Here is a 21,853-nt window from a genome sequence, read left to right on the forward strand (position 1 = left end):
CTGACAACTAGGACCGAATACTTCATTCCTGCACCTGCCAGATAAGTTACTCTCAGGGCAGCTCTCACAAATCGCCTAACCTTTCCATATTCAGAATCTGTGAAATCACTCCAACGTGGGCTGGTGGAGAGATGGGGCCCCCAGAGGGTCAAGGTACCTGATCTGAAGCCTATCAAATTTAGGCCAAATGAGCCTCACATCACCTTCCTGGCTTACCTCAAGGACTGGCTGTGAGGAGCAAATAAAATGACAGAAGTAAAAGCACAGGAAAAAACTAGCAATGCTGTACAGTTATAAGATAGCACACTCCACCTTGGGTATAAATTCAAATTCAGATGAGGCTGACTAACAAACATCACACAAATCACAGCAGAATGGATTAGGAGGCAAACTTACTTTTGGTGTCCAGACCGCCACGGTAGCCTGTCCAGCCCTTGAGAGTGATTGTGTCACCCAGGAGATTTAAAAATTTTTGAAATGAGTCACTTCCGATTTCTGTAAGAAGAGGTCAAGTGTGAAGAAAGTGCAGTGCCCACAAGTCCCTGTTTTCTAACTATGCACTGAAATCACCTGAAAATTAACTAGGCTCCTCGGACGTGTGCAGCAGGTGCACAGAATGAGAAACTGTGCTTCCCTCTTCTTGGCGACCATGCAGGAGGGTCACAGTTCCCAGAATCCGAGGAAAGGAAAACTACAGAATTAGACTAACGAACCAGAGTACTGCCAGACTGGGGTCACAAGAGTCTACTCTTGCAAAATGAAAACATCAGTACTCCTCCCATTAATAAGAAAAAGGTCTTTAATATGAAAAGTGCTAAATAACAGGAAAATAGGACCATTTTATAATACTCTCAAGCATAAAAATCCCAGAGACAAATCTCCCCTCTGCTCCTGAGATTACATAGAACCAAATTCTCCAAATCCCCATGTAATTTTCCAGTTAGACTGTATCCCTGGCGCCAACAATTCAGTGACCAATAAATAGTTGCCGGATGAAGGAAACTGGGCAACATCTTTCCTATAAAATTTACCCTGAAAATTTACCCTTCAACTTCACAAAACTACTGGCTGTTTCTTTGCATTAAAGACTTCAACTCAACGGGCAAGTTCAGCTGGGACTGTCTAAACTGCAATGAGGTGGGGCGCGGTTTCTGTTAGAAGAAAGGAGACACTCACCATTGCTGAACATGTCATCATCTGTGAGCTGCCCGTCTTTGGCAAAAAGAACCCCAAACTTGAAATTCACAGAGCCCTTACAATGAGACAACAAAAGGTGCTGAGCTTAATTTTTTCATCAAAGCACACACAGTTACGAGACGTGCTGGCCATTATCGCTACAGTGACCTGAATGGCTACTGGTGGATCACTTCCTCCGTCCATTTCAATTTTGACCAATATTAACAACAATCATTCTGTGATCTTTATAGTTTTTTATAGCTTACAGAGGAAACTCTGTACTCTTCTGAGTTCATTTGAAATTTCATTACAAATGGAGTCTGCAGGATGCCAGGTCCATTCTGCAGCAAAACAGTGCTCAAAATAAATAGCCCACAGGAACTCAGGACTGGACCATCCTCTGATCAGCCCGGCAGCAGCTGTCCGGAACCCGGTTACCAAAGGAGAGCTCAGTGTAATTCAAAACTTAAGACAACAATCTGAGGCTGGTATCTCGTGGACTCTTCTACAAATAGAAATGGAAACTGAAGGCAACATATTCTAAAAGCTTATTTGCCCCAATTCCTAAAGCTATTTAATCTCAAAAAGCCACAAAACAGATGTGGGGAGAAAAAGGCAATCAGGAAATAGCTAGTACAAATGTTCAGTCTACTACCCTCAGCTTTAAATGCAGAATTAAAATCAGATGCTGTGGGAATGATAAATACCAAATGCAAGATAACAGCTTCCATAGGGAAGAGAGAGGAATGGGATCAGGAGCTCGATTGTATTTTTAGCATGTTGTTTTCTTAAACTGGGTCATGGGTTCATAGCTCTTCATTATATTATATTATTGTCTATACTTTTTGTGTGTGCCTGAAGTATTTCATAATTTAAAAAAAAACTGAGGTTGGAAAAAAATCAACCTTTGCAAAGCTGTTTGATGGGGGAATTCTCAGTGGTCAGTTAAGGGGCAGAAAAGGAACAAAGGTGATTAAAGCATTGTCAGTGGGTCAGAGGTGGGGAGGATCGAGGCAGGGTGCCAGAATTCAGGACAGCCGGATCTGGGAGAATCCACACTCTGAAAATCCAAGGGTCTAAGGCTGTACTTCTAAACACTCTTCTGTCCCTGATACACCTGAGGGATAGATGCACAACCATCAGTAGTAGTAATTTTCTATCTAGTGGTTTCCTCTAGAGAGTGAGGAAGAGGGAGGCAGCTCCCAGGCTGGTCCCTCCCCCTGAGGCTCCTCCACAGCTCCTTCCACAGAAGCTCCTGCCCACCATGCGGGCCTCAGCTCAAATGTCAATTTCAGAGAGGCCTTCCCTGATCTCCCAATACAGTCACCCTCCCCACACTGTTATTCTCTGTCACAGCACTTTATTTATTTTTTTAATAGTACCACTCACACTTTGTAACTCTTTTTTCTGAGCTTGTATATTTGTTTCTACCACTAGAACTTGAGTCCCGTGAAGGAGGGATGGTACACATCTTCCTTTCCGTGGACTCTCTAGGGCCCGCCACTGTGCTGGGTATATTGGAGAGGGTTAATGAATACCCATGGCATAATCATGTGCGTAATAAATGAGAAAAGAGACACAAGTGGTCAGAGACAACTTGGTTTTCACAAGCTGCCTCCAAATGATCACCTCTTCTTCACAAAACCGGTTTTGATAAATTTCTTTGGATTTTGTCAGGGATTTCTGTCCACTTCAGGGTTCTATACTTTTTTTGTAGTTCTTCTTTCTCTACTTTGGGAATGTGACAGCAACCATGTGTCTCTAAGACTGGTAGCTCTTGCATTCTCAGTGGTCCCTTAACAAGCACCTACAGTACTTTGGTGACCCTCTCAGAATAACAGTGCAGAGACTAAAGCAGTGGTTCTCAAACTTGACCACCTGGAAGGCTTGTTCAAATAGACTCTTGGCCCCCGTCCCAGGGTCTCCAGTTCCACAGGTCTGGGGCAGGGTCCAAGAATTCGTATGTCTGATAAGTCCCCAGGTGATGCTGACGCTGCCAGCCCAGGGATCCCACTTTGAGGACCACTGGACTAGAGGAACCAACCGGCAGATGGTCAGGAGGCCCAGGATCAGGTCCAGCTGAGCTGACAGCTAGCAAGCCAAGGGCAGAAGGACTGGCTCAATGGCCTGAGTGATGAGCCATGAACTAACAGCCTGTTAGAACCAGAAGGGACCCAATGGTCCACTGAATCCGCGCTTTCATTTTACAGACAGGACAACGGAAGCCCACGGAAGATGAGACTTGCCCAAGGCTGGTACTAAGTGGATGGCAGGACTGGGTCTGGAAGTCAGGTCTCCTGACTTTCGATCCAGTGCTCTTTCCAACACAGTGGCATGGTCCTCTCAGGACAGTTTTGAGCTGAGTGAAGCGGACAGGTACAAGCAGAAATAAGACCACTGCTGCCTGATCACTGGCTGAAGCTTCTAAAAGCTTTTCTGGGGCTGCTCTGTGATTGGCCCCATACTACCAGCACCCTTCCTGAGGACCCCACCCACTTCAGGTGGAGGCTCCAGAAAGACTGGTGTTGTAAGGCCTTGATAAATACTTGAAATTCCTTATGGGGTCTCATTTAGGTAATTTTGTTTCCAGGACTTCCCAAATGATGTCAATGAATAACAAAGTTTTCTCCTATCTCCAGAAATCAAGGTACTGCTGAACAGAAAGCATTATATTTTTGGAGGAGATAGTTTTTAGGAGGGGTTGTTTGAGGAGGGCATCATTTGATCTGGGGCTATCTGACCATCACAGGTCATACTTTAACAAAGTGTTGAACCGAATGTCATCAGTGCTTCACGGGGTTGGCTGCTACCTGGGAGATGGGAGGGAGCACTCAAAGTCCCAGGACCATACCTGGGCCCCTGGAGGGAGGTGACTGGTGGAGGGAATTGGTGGGAACTGGTTTTCTCAGGACTTCAGTCCTGCTCTGACACTCACGATAGAGATAGGGTCATATTTGTAATTCCTATTGGTACAGGACTTTAAAATTTTAAGTTCTAAATTTTGTGAGACAAAACTCAACATGCTGATAACCAACATACAGTCACATTCTTGGGAATTAATAATATGCTAGGAATTATATTTCCTCTGAAGAAAGTGAAGTATAAGGGGGAGACTAAAGTCCCATTGATTCCATAAGAATCTTCTGGAATCAAGAAATGATGTCCTGATTCAAAACTGGACAGTCCTGTTCCTCGTTACTCTCATTGTGGCAATGCCTCCACATTTCTGTGATTCACAGGCTCTTACACATCTGTCGCCCTCTCCATGTGTGTTTGCTTGGGGCGCCCTGTTCTCTCCTGGCGATGGGGGTGGGGGGGCTCTCTACACAGTGGACAAATAAGTCTCAGGCTTCAGGACACCAACAACCCTTTACCAAATAACTAACCTTTCAGAAACATCACTAGTATTGTTCATTAATTTTTTTTCCTGCCCATCTTTGCAGCTGATTATCACTATAATTGGGTGGAACTGGGATGAATTCAAGAAGCCAAGAAGCTGGCAGGATCAAAGAAGAGGGTCTTGGCCACACAGCTCTTGGGGAAGCGCTGAAGAATGCTGACCACTGCTCACACCTCTTCAAGTACATTGTTACGAGTGCTCTTGTTGCTTCTAGCAAATACCCCCTTAGTAGGGAAATAAAATTGAGAAACAAAGAGATCAGCTACTCCTTTTTGAAAATTTGGGAGATCCAAAGAAAAGTATGAGAGGATATATACCAAATAGTGAACAAGAGTTCTTCAGGGGAGGGTGGCAGTGGCAAAGTGGGGGAGCTTTCACATTTTCCATTGATAAATTTCTGTATTGGTCACAAGGGGCAGGTGCATGAACTCTGTGGGTGCTCAATAAATACCTGTGAGTTAGTGAGTAGAGTAATTTTGAGACATAAAAACTACATATAGTATAATCCTAATTTTATATAAAACATAACAAACATATATATCAAAATGTGATACTATACCAATACTAGTTTTCTCTGTGATTGTAGGTGATATTTTCCTTTTGTCTTTTGTGCATTTCTGTATTTTCAAATGTTTGCCAGAAATGAGTATGACTTATTTTTTGCCTTTATATACTACACTTGGAGTTCATGGATTCTTTAGCAGCAAGCATGGACAACATGTAGATTAAAATGTAGATGTCTCCTTCTCCCCTCTCTCTGCCGCAGCCCACCCTGCACTTCCACTGACCTGTCCAAAGCAACTCCTGGGGTGCAAGCCCTCAGCCTCCTTCCTCGCATTTACCTCGCCATGTTCAGGAATCAGCTGAGACGCCGTTGCTTCAGAGAAACCATCCCTGTTTGGTCAGTGTATAAAACCTGCCCCTTACCCCGCATCACCTGCCTTGTTTACTTTCCCCACAGCCCTTGGGGCCATGGACAGTACAGGGTTTATGTTTGTTGTTGACCTGCTTAGTTTGTCTTAGCCCAGCAGATTGTAGGCTCTGTGAAGAAGGGACCTAGTCTTGTTCATCAATGTATACCCAATGCCTCAAACAGTACACAGTACACCCGCAGTCAGACTTCAGTAAACGTTTGTTGAATCAATGAATGGAGGAGTGAATGAATATACATAGAAATCTGTGTTTATAAAAACAACTGGGATTGTACTGTAAGTATTGCCTTGGGAATTGCTTTTTCTCAGTAAATACTATGTCATGGAAATCTTTCCATGCCAGTAAATAACGGTCTACCTAATTCTTTTTAATAGCATCATAGTATTTCATAATTCATTCAATCAATACATAATTCACTTATTCAACCAACAAATATTTACTCTGTGTCCTCTATCTGCACTGTTCTAGGCTCTGAAGATACAGCAGTGAACAAAATTGAGTAAGTCCATTCTCTCATGGTGCTTACATTCTAATGGGGGCAACAGATAAAAAGTGAATAAGTGAAATCCATGTGTTAAGAAGATAAACAAAGCAGTGTAGAAGGGCAGTGGGTGAGAGATTTTAGATAGGGTGACTGGAGAAGGCCTCGCTGAGCACAGATGTTAATCAAGTGAGGGTGTGAGCCGTGAGACATCTGGGAAGAGCACCCCTGCAGTGGGAACAGCAGGCTTCCTAAGGAAGAGGAAGAAGGAAGTCAGTGTGGTTAGTGCGGAGCAGAGGATGGAGAGGTGGCACCGCCCACACCCTGCAGGCCCCTTGGGCTGCGGTGAGGACTCCGGGCTTCACTCTGAGTAGGAAGGGAAGCCACTGAGTTCCGAGCTTAGGGAGGACCTGGCTTGGCATGTTAGGATACTCTATGGAAACTAGAAGAGAGGGCAAGAGGGGAAGCAGGGAGAAGAGCTGAAGACTCTGCAGAGTCCAGGCAGGAGACGGCGGGGCTGCCGTGGAGGGATTTGAGCGGTGGTGGTGGAAGCATTGAAAAACGTTTGATTAGGGATATGTCTTGAAGAAGTGTCAATAGAATGTGCTGATGGATTAGATGGGGGCGGGGGGTGAGAAGGAGAGGTGTCACGGATGTTTCCAAGTTTGGCCTGAGCAACTGGACAGATGATACTGTCATTTACCGAGAGGCACAGTATACATGTACTCTGCCGATTTACTCAACTGTCTATTGATAATATTTCAGATATTTCTGTATATTAGTTATGGACTTGGAAAACCTAACATATTTTTTTTAAAAAGTGTGACAACGGGGAATGAAAACATGCAAATAACATGGCATTCTGTAAGTTGAGGGTGCTGATAAAGTACTCTAGCTTTAACTGAATGAAAATGAAAACTTCATTCTTCACCCTGATTGTGAAGTTAAAATTCGAATATTTCCAAGCAGATTTAAGCAGCTTGATTGTTTTTCTATCTTTATAGCTAGCTGCATAGAAAATTCTGAAATATACCCAAGAAAATATGTCAATTAAATCTTACAGTGATAAGTGACTCGCTCTACAAATCCACGGAGAGGTATGCCTGGGAGAAAAAGACTGTTGTCCTGGTGAAGGGGAAGCTCATTTACAAATACAGAGGTGGACTGGACATCTCGTGAGACCACTTACCTCTTGTTCTTCAAGAACCAGCAAGTCCTGTCAAATGAAGTTCAAAAAGTTATGTCCATGCTGAATGGTGATGATTTTATGTTGGCTTTCTGTGAAAGCCAAGCTTCAGTCTACTGACATTGACACCACTTTTCTCCCCCTTGAAATGCTTAAAACATTCAAATTTAGCTCTACAGCTTTTTATACAATACCCAGTCATTTAGGAAAGGCATATTATACCACAACTATTGGGAAACAAAGATGATGCATAGCAGTGGGAAGAAACACACAGATACCTAGGTTTCTCTTTTCACTTAAAGCTAGCTTATCACACGCAGCTTCTGGGAAGATTTTGCTGAGAAAAATGTTACCACAGAATAGCAGCCAGAAACAGACAAATAACATTTTAAAAGCACATCAGCCACCTTCCCACTCAGTGGAAAGATGCCTTCTTTAGAGTGCAATTGGTTTATTTCCTATTTACTTTTCAGATCCAGTGATTTGTAAGAACTCTTTTCCCTATACCGGAAGGCTGTTGTTCAAGGCTTCCTAAGGAAAATCTACAAACACCTGATGACAGCAGGGGAACTACTGCTGGTAAGTTGCGCACGCGCGCGCACACACACACACACACACACACACACACGCGCACACACACACACACACAGGATGGAGGGAAAGTTCGTGAATGGAAGGGAGGGTGTCAAAGTGTCTTTTGTTTGGTGAAAAGCAGGCATAGGGTTATGATATAAACAGGCAGAAGGTTGCTGTATCTCGTTTTCTTGTCCTGTTTCATTTTGTGGGAGAGAGCAAGCAGATAAGGATGGCTGACCAGGGGTGACCTCTCTGGGCAGAGGGGAACTGCTCAGCAGCAAGATGCAGCAAGAAGCATTCTAAAGGCTCATAGGTTTTGGGCCCAGTGTCTGGGGGTCACACCCGGGCTCCAAGAAGGAAAGGACTGAGTATGATAACTGGCACAAATGAAGTAAACAAGGGCACACTGGTACTGAATTTTTAATTCTAATTTGTTTTTCAGGTTGCTATACAGAATTACTATTAAGCACATTATGGCTTAAAGTTGCTTGAAGTTTAACCTGATACAACCATTTTTGCCTCAGCTCCTTCTGGGGTTGAGTTAATGTACAAATACTATTTTAAAAATTAAATTAGAACAAAAGACACGGGAACTCACAATTCTATACATTTTGGATAAAGCTACGTTAAGAGCCAGTAAATTTATATAAAAGCTAACTGTACTGTGAAGGTATGCACGCAAAGATCACGCACCCTTCCATCATCCTTCTCATACTGCCTGAATTACTTCCCTACAAAGAAGATTTAAGCATGACGCTCCTCTGCTTAAAGATTCTACTGGCTCCTGCTGCCTCCTGGATAGAACCCAACCTGTCTCTTCCCGAGTCACCCCACCTGGCCTGCCAATTCCTTGAAGCTCAACTCTGACACACAACTGTCACACCATTAGTGACAGCTGCGTTTATAAGTTTCAAGGTGAGAATTTCAAAGCAAAATTGATTGCAGCTGAAAGACAAAAGTTTGGTTGACATTTTTCTGGTGGACCACTAACTAGTTCATGACTCTAAACTTTTCTTCTCCCAAGGCAGAACGCTTTCCCTTAACAGTAAGTCCTTAAAAAATAGGACGGCTTTCTGGACACCTTCTATCCCCTGAATTTCTGAAAACGACAGACTCCCAGCCCCTACCTGAGACCGATTTCATCAGAATCTCAGGTGGGAGGTTCTCCACGATGACAACTACTGGTGATTCTGGTTGGGATCCTAGGCTAAGAATCATGGATGATTTGTCAGTTCTAACACTGTGATCAAATTTATACAATTATGAAGCACAAAATTCTCTGTTACCTTTTGTATCTCAGGATGAAAAATTTCCCTGGGGCCTTTCTCGAATTTGTCCAGATTCATGGCACTGAAATAGAACGGACAGAGTGAGCTGCAGTGTGGTGGAAACTTAACGCAGAGCCAGTCTCAGGTCCTCAGAAAAACTAAGTATTATCTCCTAGAAAATTGTAGCTGGATTCTCTGAAGGGCCACAGCAGGTACAAACCAACATGGAGCGATCAGTGAAGGAACATACACGAGTAACCAATGGTGGTGGCTGTACCCTGAGCACACTCACAGAGTAGGAGAGGGAGGGGGGAATTAAGAGCATCTGCTTCAGGAGACCTTGACTAATCTCCATGATTTTGACTTTCATTTACCAAAAAAGTGACTCATTGACTTTTACATAGCAATTAATGATAAAATGAAATGTAATTAAGATGACCTGACATCTTTCTTCCTTTGGCAATCCCTCTCCCACTTAGGGCAAAAGGCTGTTCTTAACAGGATTGTTCTTTTATGTTTTGCTTTGGACAAGCAACGTGAATTTCCTTGAGCTAAGTTCCTCTAGAGGTAAAACAAGGAAATTGGACTAGATGATCTCTAAGGCCCCTTTTAGCAAGATCCTCATATTTGTAAATGAAAGGTAAAAATAATAGCTAATATTTACAGAGTACTTACTATATGCCAGGCACCTTGCTAAAGGCTTTACATAGATTATCTCATTTAATCTCTATGAGGCAAGTACTATTTTATCCCCACTTTAAGGATGAGGAAACTGAGGCTCAGAAGTTAAGCAACCAGTTGAGGATAACAAGGCTGTGAAGTAGTGGAGCCATGATTTGAACTCAGGCTTATCTGACTCCATAGTATTTATATTTTAATTTTCTCTTAAGTTTCCAAGTTCATGATTGTAACAGAGATAAAATCTTTTCTTCGATTGGCAGCAACTGTAGAAGCTTTAATCTTGGCATCTTTAAAAATACTCTCCTGCTGCAGCTTGCTCTGGCTATGAGTGGAGGACTGAAAAGTGAAGGCCTACTCAGAGAACTAAATGAAATTACAACTCAGTGAAGTCCCTGGTCTTTAAATATACAGAAGAAAGGAGCTGGAGTAACTTCTCTTTAGAAGAAGAAGAAGAAAAGGATTCACAGAAATTTAAGCCAAGATAATTCAAAGTATTACTCTCAAAGCAAGTTAAGATTTAGAAGCAGCAAGATACTTCTGTGTGCAACAAAAAGGTTAACCTCTCCACTGATGTCCTCTTAGCTCAGGCTTCAGACTGGCCGGGAGAAAAATCAGGGGGCCTAGAGCAGTGGAGAGAAGGTCTGTAATTTGAAGATGAAGTGAAGCTTGAACATGAGATATACAATTTTTTGCTTCTTAATCTTTCATCGGCCAATTGTAATCCCTAACTGACTGTCAAGTTTTTTTTTTTTGCTTAATAAGTAAGTATTTATTGGGTTAATGAATAAAGAGTGGGTGCTTGATATATCACCTAGGAATTAATGAATAAATGAATAAATGAAATAGTTCATACTACTTCATTTTCCAAAGATAGAATGTGCCAATTTTCATCCTCCCCTCCAATTTGTTTTGCCATCTTGGACAGATATCTTTTTATGACCCATTAATCAGCCTTCTTAAATAGAAGATAGAGATACCATTTAACTCTTTCTTTCTGACTGGGTCACTGATATAAACCTAAGTCCTTGCAAATGATATCTTCAGACTTTATCAAAGCTTATGTTGGCTTTGCCTCCAGTAAGTTTTGTGCTGTTTTATCATTTATCTCTACCTTCACTCACTGCTTTCTTTTTTTTTTTTTTTTTAATTATTTTTTTGGGGCAGTCAAGTTTGTCACTCTTAGACATTCTGGCAAGTACGAGTCATGGGCGGCAACATCGAAAAACATCACCTCCTGCCACCACCTAGTTGCAGGTAAATAGAGACTAAATCACCAGACCACCGGGATAAGCTCTCAGAATCACACAGGATGGCATTAGTGGTTGACAGCCCAAGCCCCGGAGTCACACGAACCCAGGTTTAAGTCCCAGCTCTGTGGTTTACCAGCTGTGAGATCTTTGTCAAATCCTTTCATCTCTCTGAGGCTCTGATTCCTCCTATGTGGAGTGGCAGTAATAACTGATCTACTTTACGGAGCTGGTTTAAAGATTTCCTAAGAGAAGGCTTGTAAAGCATTTAGCACAGCGCCTGACAAACAGAAGCTACTGTTACAATGATGTAATATCTTAGCTGGTGACAAAGCAACAGGCCAACCTGAGTGGTGGCATTGCCGAGGGAGGCTGCCACCCGACACTGGGGAGAGATGAGAGGGAGGTGGAAAGGTGGGGGCACGAGAGGAAGCTGAACACCAAGCAGCAAGCAGTTCCTTCCATTTATTTAACTTTCTGTTTGGTGAAGAAGAAGCACGTTCCTCTCTGAGAAGCATTTGCTGACATCTGAGTTTCTATTTCAAACCAGAAAAATGAAAGGAAAAAAATGTCTTGATTTTCTTTACAAAACCAAAGTATTTGCATGTGTGCAGGAAAAAAGAAGCAGGCAACACGTGCAGGACGGAGATGCTTGAGAGCAAAGCTCAGAACCAGCCGGACTAGACTTGGGCTTCAGTCCTACTACATACAACCTATGTGATCTTGGCTTTGTCCTTCTGGGTCTCTATTTCCTCATCTATAAAATGGGGAGAATAACACTATCTGTCCTATAGGGTTTCTGTGAGGATTCAATGAGGTAATGCATGTTGAGTGCTTAGCAAAATGTCAAGTATAACGCCAAGGCCCAAGGAAATAGCACGCTGGCATCAGAATGATCAGAGGAAGAAACCCACTCATGGGTGCCTGGTGTTGGGTTTCTGCTCATTTGTACTCACCTTAAGATGGACTTCACAGAGAGTGTTTTTGTGGGGCTGTAGGGAAGGCATATTTTCTGGGTACCCTGAAAGTCAAAACAGCAAAGCAGTGAGAAGTTGGTAATTTCCATCTCTGAGAGAGCCTTACCTCGTTATTTAAAAGAAACCCACATCCACTATTTCCCATTTTTCTTCAAGGGGCACGTATATGAAGAAATGCATTCTATGTTGGAAAAACTCTTGGGCTCAACAGCATGTTCCACCCTCCCCCCCCACCCCCACCTGGCATTTACACTTTAAATGTTACTCTACAGCGTCTGGACTGCTGGGTCCCGGTGTCTCAGGTGCTGTGATGAGCAGATGAGCCATCTGAACCACAGGAGAAGGGGGTTTGGACTCTGAGCCAAGAACTGGATCAGCCTCAGAAATCAGAAGAAGAAAACAGTCTCCACATGTTCAATGGAACCCAAGTGTGATATCTCCAGGTCAAAGACTTTTTAAACTAGAAATCACCCGACTCTTTCAGAGAAGTTTTCATAATGTGTACTTTTATATTTGTCTGTTTACTTATTTAAAGATTGTTTCTTCCTCTCTGAATGAGTACCCACTGTGACCAACTCATTGGAAGTAATCAATACGGGCTGAACGAAAGGGAATGAAGGAAGGATTGCCCGATGTCCCAGTCCCACGTCTACACACCCAGGACAGATGAGGGCTAGTCTCTTTATAATCTCCAAAAAAGAGATGATACAGATTTATAATTCGCAAAGGATTTATACTACATTGTTAGAGATTATGAAGTAGTCCACACATAAAATTCCCCTTCCAACTTTCACTAATAACACTGGCAGCACAAACAGCTAGAGAAGGGTAAGGACATTCCTTTTAGGAATCAGGCAAAGAAATAAATATAAGTTTGCTTGTGTTTTGGGGACGCGTCTGCAAACTCATGTGTTTGAGCCTTGGACAATGGCACAGGAGGAGAGTTTCTCAACCTTTTCAAGCCCATGATCTCTTTCAGCAAACTAAACTTTCACACCCTTGGTCCTGGAGAACCAGGTATTCTCACCCCTACCCCAGGCTGGGGACGAGTATGCCTTTCCAGTTGTGTCAGAAGCTGCACTAGGTAGGGCCCTTCTTATGGATTCTCTACTAGCCAAGGAAATTAGGTTGAGGTTTTGTTTGTTTGTTTGTTTGTTTTGTAGTTTGCATTACAGAGATTTAAAAAATTCTAAATATAGAGAAATATTATGATAGGAACATGCATTTTCAAATGCCACATGACCCACCTCTTGAAACCTGAGTTAGTCCCGTGGCCTTGCTTTTTCACTGGCCCCAGCTTATCTCACACTGTGGTCACCTGTGTGGGATGCCAACCCATCTAGATCAGGGTCTTGAATCTGACCTTCCTGTTCAACATCTACCTTGTCTACCTTCTCTTCTCACAAAACACACCAGAGGCAGCTTTGTAAGAGAAGCCCGGGGCAGCCTTGGGGGGAATGTATGGAATAGGAGGGGGAGGATCCAGCCCTGCCTGGGTGCTGGTAACATCGTCATGAGCTGCCGACACAGATGTGAAACCCTGGGCTCATGGGATTGTGCGTCTGTATTTTTCTTCACCATGAAGGAGTAAATCTATTCCTCGCCATCATCTTTCTTTTCTGGCTTTCCAGGGTCGCTCTCCAAGGAAAAAACACCTTCCAGTTCTCTGTTTTCATTGGAACCAACAAATGCACAGGGAAAGTCAAGTACAAGTGCATATCAGGCAACACTAAGTGAGCAGAGCAGGATACAGAATTGCATGTCAACATTACTCCATTTATGCAGCTGGTGTATGTGTGTGTGTGTGTGTGTGTGTGTGTGTGTGTTTACAGACAGATGTTGAGAAGGGTGCTGCAGTGATTATCTCTGAGTAGCTGGATTTTGATACTTTTTTTTTTGAGAGTCATTTTCTTTTTTTAAAAGAATATTTATTTATTTATTTATTTATTATTTATTTTGGCTGTGCCGGGTCTTAGTTGAGGCACTCGGGATCTGTGTTGCGGCATGCGGGATCTTTAGTTGTAGCCTGTGGGATCTAGTTCCCTGGCCCCTGCTTTGGGAGCACAGAGTCTAACCCACTGGACCACCAGGGAAGTCCTATCCTCTTCTTTTCTTTTTTAACTTGCTGTATTGTCTGGATGGAATTTTTACATGTGTGAATCATTTTTTTTTCCCCTATGGGTTTAGAAGGAACACAGCCAGAGATGTGCAAGACAGTTTCAAGCAGGGTTTACACATTTAGGTGTTTCTCATTTATTTATTTATTTATTTATTTATTTAGTTAGTTAGTTAGTTAGTTAGTTATTGGCTGCATTGGGTCTCCGTTGCTGCACATGGGCTTTTTCTAATTGCAGGGATGGGGGGGCGCTACTCTTCATTGTGATGTGTGGGCTCCTCATTGTGGTGGCTTCTCTTCTTGTGGCACGCAGGCTCAATAGTTGTGGCTCACAGGCTTAGCGGCTCCAAAGCATGCAGGATCTTCTTGGGGCAGGGATCGAATCCATGTCCCCTGCATTGGCAGGCGGATTCTTAACCACTGCGCCACGAAGGAAGTCCCTACATTTAGCTGTTTCTGTTTAATAAGAGGACGTGAGCTCACGGGGCAGGGGCGGGGGGTGAGGGGAGGCAGGGAGTGCTGAGTCACCTGCGTTGTTGGATTTCCCACAGACTCCAGTGCTGGTTTCGGGCCAACAGGGGCTCGATAACGGACCCTGATGCCAATGTTCTGCTTTGATATATTCAGCTCCTCATTGCCCTTCAGTGGGCAGCAAACACCTACCCAGCCCTGCACGTGATTTAGGGCCAAGAGAGGAAGCTCTGGATTTGGGCACCGGCACTTCTCAGAAGAAGGGGACTAATGCTCCTTCTGCCCACCCCATGTTGCCTCCACCGTGGTCCTGGGTCTCAACCCCACCTCCCTGACTTCTCTCACCAACCAAAAATCATCCCCAGAAGGCCCCTGTTTCTCTTGCATTTCCTGTTCCTTCTGTCCCCCCGCTCCTCCCCCGATCTCTGTGTGGCTGGTTCCCTTTCATCCTGCGGTCTCTTTAAATGTCACCTCCTCAGGAAGTGTTCCCTGGACTAGCTCACTAGCAGGCCATCCTGTTTGCTCTCTGTCTTCATTTCCTTCAGAGTGCTTATCACAATTTATAATGTAATACGGACAATATCTTTGGAAATTTAAAAAAGCAAAACTTTCCCTTGCATTTGCCCTACTCTTCCTCCCCCAGTACCTGGCAACCATCCCAGGTGAGGAGGTGAAGTGACTGTTTTCTGAAGGAAGAAGATAGGACTGAGAAAATCTCTTCCAGGAGGAGGTAGCAGAAGAGCGCCACGGACTGCCTGCCTTGGTGGAAGGAAGGAAGAGGGGAGGTAGGAAAGCTGAGGGGTTAGGCGCTGGGGCCCTCGATGCCTCCATTCCGAGGACAGGCCTCGATGGGGGTGGGGGTGGGGAAGCTGCAAGCACATCAAGATAAGACCTGGAGGCACCTGGACTAGAGGCTCACTTCCCAGGCATGACCTTCCGGAGGATTCCTGAAGTCCAGGTAGAACCTGTTTGAACAGGATGAGGGGCAGTAACTAGCTACTGTCCCTCATCTTGGATGGTCAGAAAGATTAGAGACCGGAGCCTAAGGCAATGCTCCTGCCTCCTCCCATCTGACCCAGGGCTGAGAGGGTACAGCGCTTCCGAGAGGCTCAGCAACCGGCAGAGACCTGGGATCAGGTCAGAGGGTTCACGTGTGCAGTGACTTCACTACAGGAAGCAAATGGCCGGAACCATGGACTTCAGGGACAGGTGTTCTCCAATGACCCCCTCAAAAGCCGGAGGAGACCAGTTACACCTCAATGGTTGCTCCTCCACAACAGAAACCAGAAAGAACCCAGAGGGCCCCGTGTGGATCCCAGGTCCTCTTCTCCCACCACTATGAGGCCTCAGAAACTCTCTCTTCATGCACCCAGACATTAACTTCAAGAGCAACAGGGTTAGGGGACAGAAATTGGAAAGGCTGATTATTTGTCCAAAAGAGGCAGAGTCATCCAAAGAGAATATTTAAGCCAGAAGAGACTGGAATCCTGTTATAGGCAAACATAAAATTAATAAGTAAAAAAAATGGAGGGGGGCAGAAAAGAGCCTTCCTGGTGCAGAAGATAAGAGGCTTCAGATGAAGGCACCAGCACTTCTCAGTAGGTGACTAAGGAGAAGAGACGATCATGCACTTGGGGAAAACTGGCACCTGTTTTCCAGTGTTATCTTCTAAAAGTGACACTTACACTTGCCTCAGGAATAGCCATGCTGATGGCAAGACTAACCCAGACTGCAGTGGCATCGGGGGAGGGGTTAGGCCAAAACTTCTCTGCAGAAAATAATTCACAAGTAAGAGCTAACTATTTTATATCACATTTTTACCTTAAACCTGCTTAAAGAAAGAAAAATTTCTACAGTTTATTGTATGTCAATTATATCTCAATGAAACTGTCTTTAAAAGGAAAAAAAAGAATAAAATAATGAGATTAAAAAAAGAAAAATTTCTGAAACATAACATAAAAGTTTATATAAATAGAGGCAGTAGAGCACACTGGTTAAGCTGGACTTCAATTCATTAGTTATTAATCATTTCATGAATTCATTCAACAGATATTTATCGAGCTCCTTCTATGTGCCAGGCACTGGGCTTGCTGGTGGGGAGACTGACGACAAAGCAGTTTTGTCCCCTCCTTTCATGGAGCTCACAGTATAGAGAGAGAGACTGCATGAGTCAAAGAATTACATATAGAATTAATTATGTGTGGTGATGACAGCTCAGCATGCAGTCCTGAGCTCTGGCCGGCCTGCCACTTAATGGCATGTGGACTCATTTCCGCTCCCTAGTCTGTAATAACACCTATGCGTTTGGAGGACTCACCTGGCATATAGTAAGTTCTCAATAAATATTAGATTTGATTGTTATTACTGGTACTATTTTTAATCATCATAAAAAGTCCCTAGCCACAGTTTATTCTGTAGTGGTTCCTGGAAATTCTTTCTGGGCTTTTTGAAGTTGCCACTTTATTGCTATATATGTATGCATGCACGCAAATGTGTGTGTGTGTGTATAAAAAATTACTGTTCTTTTAAGTTTCTGTGCTATTTCTTTTCGAAAAATATCTACATAGCAATTTGATACACTATGTGGCTGACATAAAAATCAGCATGCAATTATTTAAATACTGGATTTCAACAAATGTACCCATCAAGTGGGACCACCAAATAATAGAACTAACATTTTCTAAGTGTGGTTTGTTTTATTGCTGTTTAAATTATACACTGTACTCACCAATTCAAGAATAAAATGTTTTATCCTTTAGGCATCTAACCAGTTTAAGATTTGATCATTTGGGACACTGGGAAAATTTTCAAGCAAGGTCTCATTCATGTAGCCTTGTTCATGCTCACCACCCTGTGAGCCATAGCCCAGAACTTTCCCCATTTTACAAAGAAGACAGTGCAGGCTCAGAGGGCACGAGCAATTTTCTCAGATTCACACAAAATGAGCTTGTTATTGAGGTGATGTGACCCTAGTTTGCTTAACTTCAAACCCTTTGCTCTTTCCAGTGTCAATAAGGTCTCTAAAACATTCTCTGAGAAGCAAAGTGAAAAAAACCAAGAGAAGATAATGAGAAAAGATAAAAGACAGAGGTCAAATATAAGAATTACTAGAAAAAATTCAGAACAGGAAAAGAAGCAACACTAAGGAACATAAAAAACTTTGCTGAGCTAATGGAAGACCCGTTTCCTCAAGCTGAAAGGACTTGCTTTCAGCCCGCTGCCCCAGCTCAGTGTCTAGAGCCCACCGTGGGCAGGAGGTACTTGTTAGAGCCAGGGCTGCTTTTCTACCCTGTGAAATTGATAAAAGGAACTAAGCCTCAAAGAAATCCTAGAAGCACAGCCGATTCAGTGGTTGACCGACTGACTCATGGAAACAGGAGTCCCCCAGGGGCTGTGCCAGTATTATATTCCTCCACTAAATTTTGTTTCTTTTAGTTGAAGGTGAGCCAGCTCATCACTTTCAGTATCAGTAACAGCGATGATAATAATACAGTTGTGTAATCCCACAGGGAAGAGGTTGAGGGGAATGAGCACATCTACTTAGTGGCTTATGTAGGAAAAGTTGCCATTAAACGCAGAGCGTGAAGGTCTCCCCTGTGAACAGGATAATCCTCAATAGCCAAACTCAAAAAGCCTCGTAGAAAAAGGCTGACAATGACACTGATTAAACTCTGGAGTGGTGCTGAAACTCCAGGTGCAGGTCAGATACTCACTGTTTTCCTCCAAAGGATTGCACGGTATTGAGGGACACGCTGATTGTTTTGGTCAGAGAGGGTCACCGACAGGAAGAAGGGGCTCTTCTCTGCATCATTTCCAATGTAGTTCTGATGGACTGGAAAAGAGGCAGGTTCAGAACAGTGAAGATGCAGCTGGCTCCTCCAGGCACTGGGAGAAGTGGGCACTGCAGGAGGCAGCCGGCACTGCAGGAGGCAGCCAGCCCTTCCCACAGGATCAGGGAAAAGTAATCTTCAGCCTAGCTCGGGGCACAACCTGGTGACTCTATCCTAATCATGCTCTCCTGTACCCCTTGCCAGGGTGGGCTCGGGAATGAACATGTGACCCAATTCTGGCCAATGAGACAGGAGGAAAAGTGTATTAAGGCATTTCTGGAAGGGCTTCCTCACTCCTGAAGATGGCCTTCTTTTTTCCCTGGACATGGTGGTGTCTAGAAGTGATGCCTGGAATTGCTGCAGCCATCTTGTGACCCTGAGGAGGGCCAGCATGGATGACATCACTGAGCCTCTGACTCCACCAACCCCACAGCCTGCCCTCTCCCTGGGTTTCTTGTTGTCTTCCTTGTTTAAGCCAGTTGAGGCAGCTGAAGGCATCCAAACTGATGGCCCCACTTTTCTCTGAAGTCATCACTACTCCAGGCACTATGCTTTCAAGCATTTGGGAAGATAGCAACTTTCCCCCAACTTCTTTCTTTATAAAGAGACATGTCTTGCCAAATAAGTGAACTTCTTAGAATAATACAGTATCCGATTTTTAAAAAGACATCATTTGGGTCTGCTCACTCTCATTTATAGCTCAAGTATCATATCTTCTACAAATAAATAAATGCATTAGCCTGATAAGCAATTTATCTAGCTCATTTCTAATCCTGCCACAGTGATTACCCTTCCATTCCCATTACCTTCTGTCACTAACCATACTCCTGTTTTCCACCTTTCCACATATGTTCACATGAGCCCTTTACTTCAAATGTACATCACTATTCACAACAGAGCTCTTGGTATGTGCCAGGCACCAGGCTTAGTGTGCCTCATTGACACTTCTGTTCAAACCTCCTAGGTAGGTACTAGTAATACCCCCACTTTACAGATAAGGAAATTAAGACTCAGAGAAGTGGGAGTATCTAGTGTAAGGTTCTATGTTGATAATGGCAAAACCAGGATTCAAACTCAGTCTATAGTCTCCATGAGGCCAGGGATCATATCTGCCTTTGCCAGAGCACATTGCCTGGCACATGGTAGGTGATACACAAATCCTGGTCACCAGAGCCTACAGCGTACCGCCTCTCTGTTCTGTATTGGCCCTGGAGCTCAGGGAATCGTTTCTCTCCCTCATTGCCTTGAACTAAGTATTCCATACCCACTATAGACGGCATACGTGCCTTGTTAAGTCTAAAGTTGTTTTGTGCCCTGCGAATTCCCCTCATCTCGCAGATCACTCATTCAGACTATCTAGTCCCCTTTAACTCCCCAGGGACAAAAACAACTGACAAAAACTGAATAAAAATTTTAAAAATAAAAAATATAAACAACAAATTTAAAACTGAGAAAAACTGCTAGGGCTGAGATACTGAATTGAATCTTCAAATCTACAAAGCTTACAACTGACCTTGAAATGAAATGCCCTGACCTCGGTGTCCCTAAACCAATAAGTTTCACACATATAGGGTACCAGAAATTACACGAACACTATTTTCAATCTGGATATTCTTTCCTCCCAACCACTGTAATGGCATAATTACCTTGTCCTAAAAAATACTTGAAATACCATCTGGTGTGGTATTCTGGGTTCTCTAAGTGCACATCTGTCCTTCGCCAAGTACCTGGCAGAGCAGTTGCATTCTGTAATGGAACAAAGTTATGCCATTAATAGGCTTATTCAGAAAGTAAACAAGGTAGCAATGAACCAGATGCCAAAGAACAAGAAAAGTCACTATTAAAAGCATACAAACAGGGCTGTAACTACATGTTCTCATTAGAGAAGACACCCAGTCTAAATCCGCATCATAGAAACGTTCTGAAGGTCTTTGGGGTGCAGGAAAAAGCACCAGGTGAACCAGTGAGTTAAGCAATTTCTAACTTGAGTATAACTTGAGTTAAAAGTTTTTCTCCTTTCTGGGCGGAAGCTTCCCGAATATTTGGGCGTTGGTGCCCCTGAGAGGCACACCCTTCTGCTACCCTGTAACAGGCACACTTCACCTGGAACACATCTCAGCAGCATCTTGAGTTCATATCCTTTGTAGGATTTAAAAAATTTACCGTAACTCAATTAATGTGGAAAATATGGAAAAACATAACGAATAATCTGAACCCTCTCTCCAGAGGGAACCATTACTAATGATTTGGTATGGTTTCCTCTAATTTTTTTCCCTACATGTACATATATGTACTTTTCTAACCAAAATGGAATCATACTGAATACATATACAGTTTGAATCTCCATTGACATTTACACGTGCCATGTGTGTAAGACAGACGTCGAAACATTCTTTTCCTGTTCAGGCATGCCTCTAGTGACTTACTAGATGTTTGTGGTCACTTTCTTTATCACATTGTAGAAGTGCCCTTCAATTCCAAATTTATAAAGAGGCTTTCTTGGAAATGAATATTGAATTTTACTGAAAGCTTTTTTGGGGGCAACTATTGAGTGAATAGGTTAAATGGGGGAAAATCACAGTCATGTAATGAATTATACTATTGGCTCTTCTGATGAATGGTTCTTAGATTTCTGGAATACACCCTTCTAAGTGTTCTTTTGATATACTGCTGGATTTAAAAAAATGATCATGTATGATATTTGTCAGTGAGATGAATCTATAGGATTCTTTTCCGTATGTATTTCTGTCCTGCTTTCAGGGATTGTATCACTTTATAAAGTGAATTAGGATGCTTTCTGTCTTTCTCATTGCTCTGGAAATACTGATGTTCATGGAAAGAGCTCTAAGTGCCAAATACTAGGCCACACATTTTATACGCATCATTGCCATAGTGTCTCCACCAACTCATGAAATAGAGTCAACTTTGTCCCCCTACTTTCAGGTGAGGAAATTGAGGTGTAGAGAGTAAGTTATGTAGCCTAAGGCTGCAGAGATAATAAGCAGTGGAGCTGAAACTGAAATCAGTTCCAATGTCAGAGTTTTTTTTCTTTGTTAAAATCTTATCCATTACATCATCTTCTGAATCTTTTGTCTGTTATGACTTTTTAATCTATCAAGGGGTAAAAAGTAGGTTAAAATTCTTAGTATTATCGTGCCTTTATTGGATTTTCTTGGCTTTAAAAAAAAATCAGCAATATATATATATAAATTTTTATTTGGCAGTGATTTTAAACTTACACAAAAGTTGCAAGAATAAGAAGAGTGCAAAAAGCATCTGTATGCCTTTTACCAGATTCACCTACTGCTAATATTTTATCCCATTATTCACTTGTTCACTACTCTCTATCCCTCTACACACACACACACACACACACCACACACACACACTTTTCCCGAATCATTTAAGACTGAGTTGCATAAATAATAGCCCTTTATTCCTAAAGACTTCAATGTGTATTTCCCAAGAACAGGAATATCTTCTTACATAACCGCAATACAGCTTTATCAAC

At 43.0% G+C, this 21,853-nt stretch overlaps 1 protein-coding gene across 1 annotated transcript in view; it reads right to left on the reverse strand.

The window, feature by feature from the left end:
• The window catches only part of GARNL3 (GTPase activating Rap/RanGAP domain like 3), a 117,076-nt gene that overhangs the window by 56,264 nt on the left and 38,959 nt on the right, over positions 1-21,853 (reverse strand). The window contains exons 3-9 of the mRNA XM_057725064.1: positions 19,989-20,088; positions 18,226-18,344; positions 11,905-11,969; positions 9,039-9,102; positions 7,180-7,206; positions 1,177-1,252; positions 397-495 (exon numbers count right to left, since the gene is read on the reverse strand). Of these exons, the coding sequence (XP_057581047.1) occupies positions 397-495; positions 1,177-1,252; positions 7,180-7,206; positions 9,039-9,102; positions 11,905-11,969; positions 18,226-18,344; positions 19,989-20,088 (550 nt within the window). The remainder of the gene's footprint in view (positions 1-396; positions 496-1,176; positions 1,253-7,179; positions 7,207-9,038; positions 9,103-11,904; positions 11,970-18,225; positions 18,345-19,988; positions 20,089-21,853) is intronic.

This window comes from Hippopotamus amphibius, chromosome 2, assembly GCF_030028045.1.
Source record: "Hippopotamus amphibius kiboko isolate mHipAmp2 chromosome 2, mHipAmp2.hap2, whole genome shotgun sequence".
Taxonomy (NCBI): Eukaryota; Metazoa; Chordata; class Mammalia; order Artiodactyla; family Hippopotamidae; genus Hippopotamus; species Hippopotamus amphibius.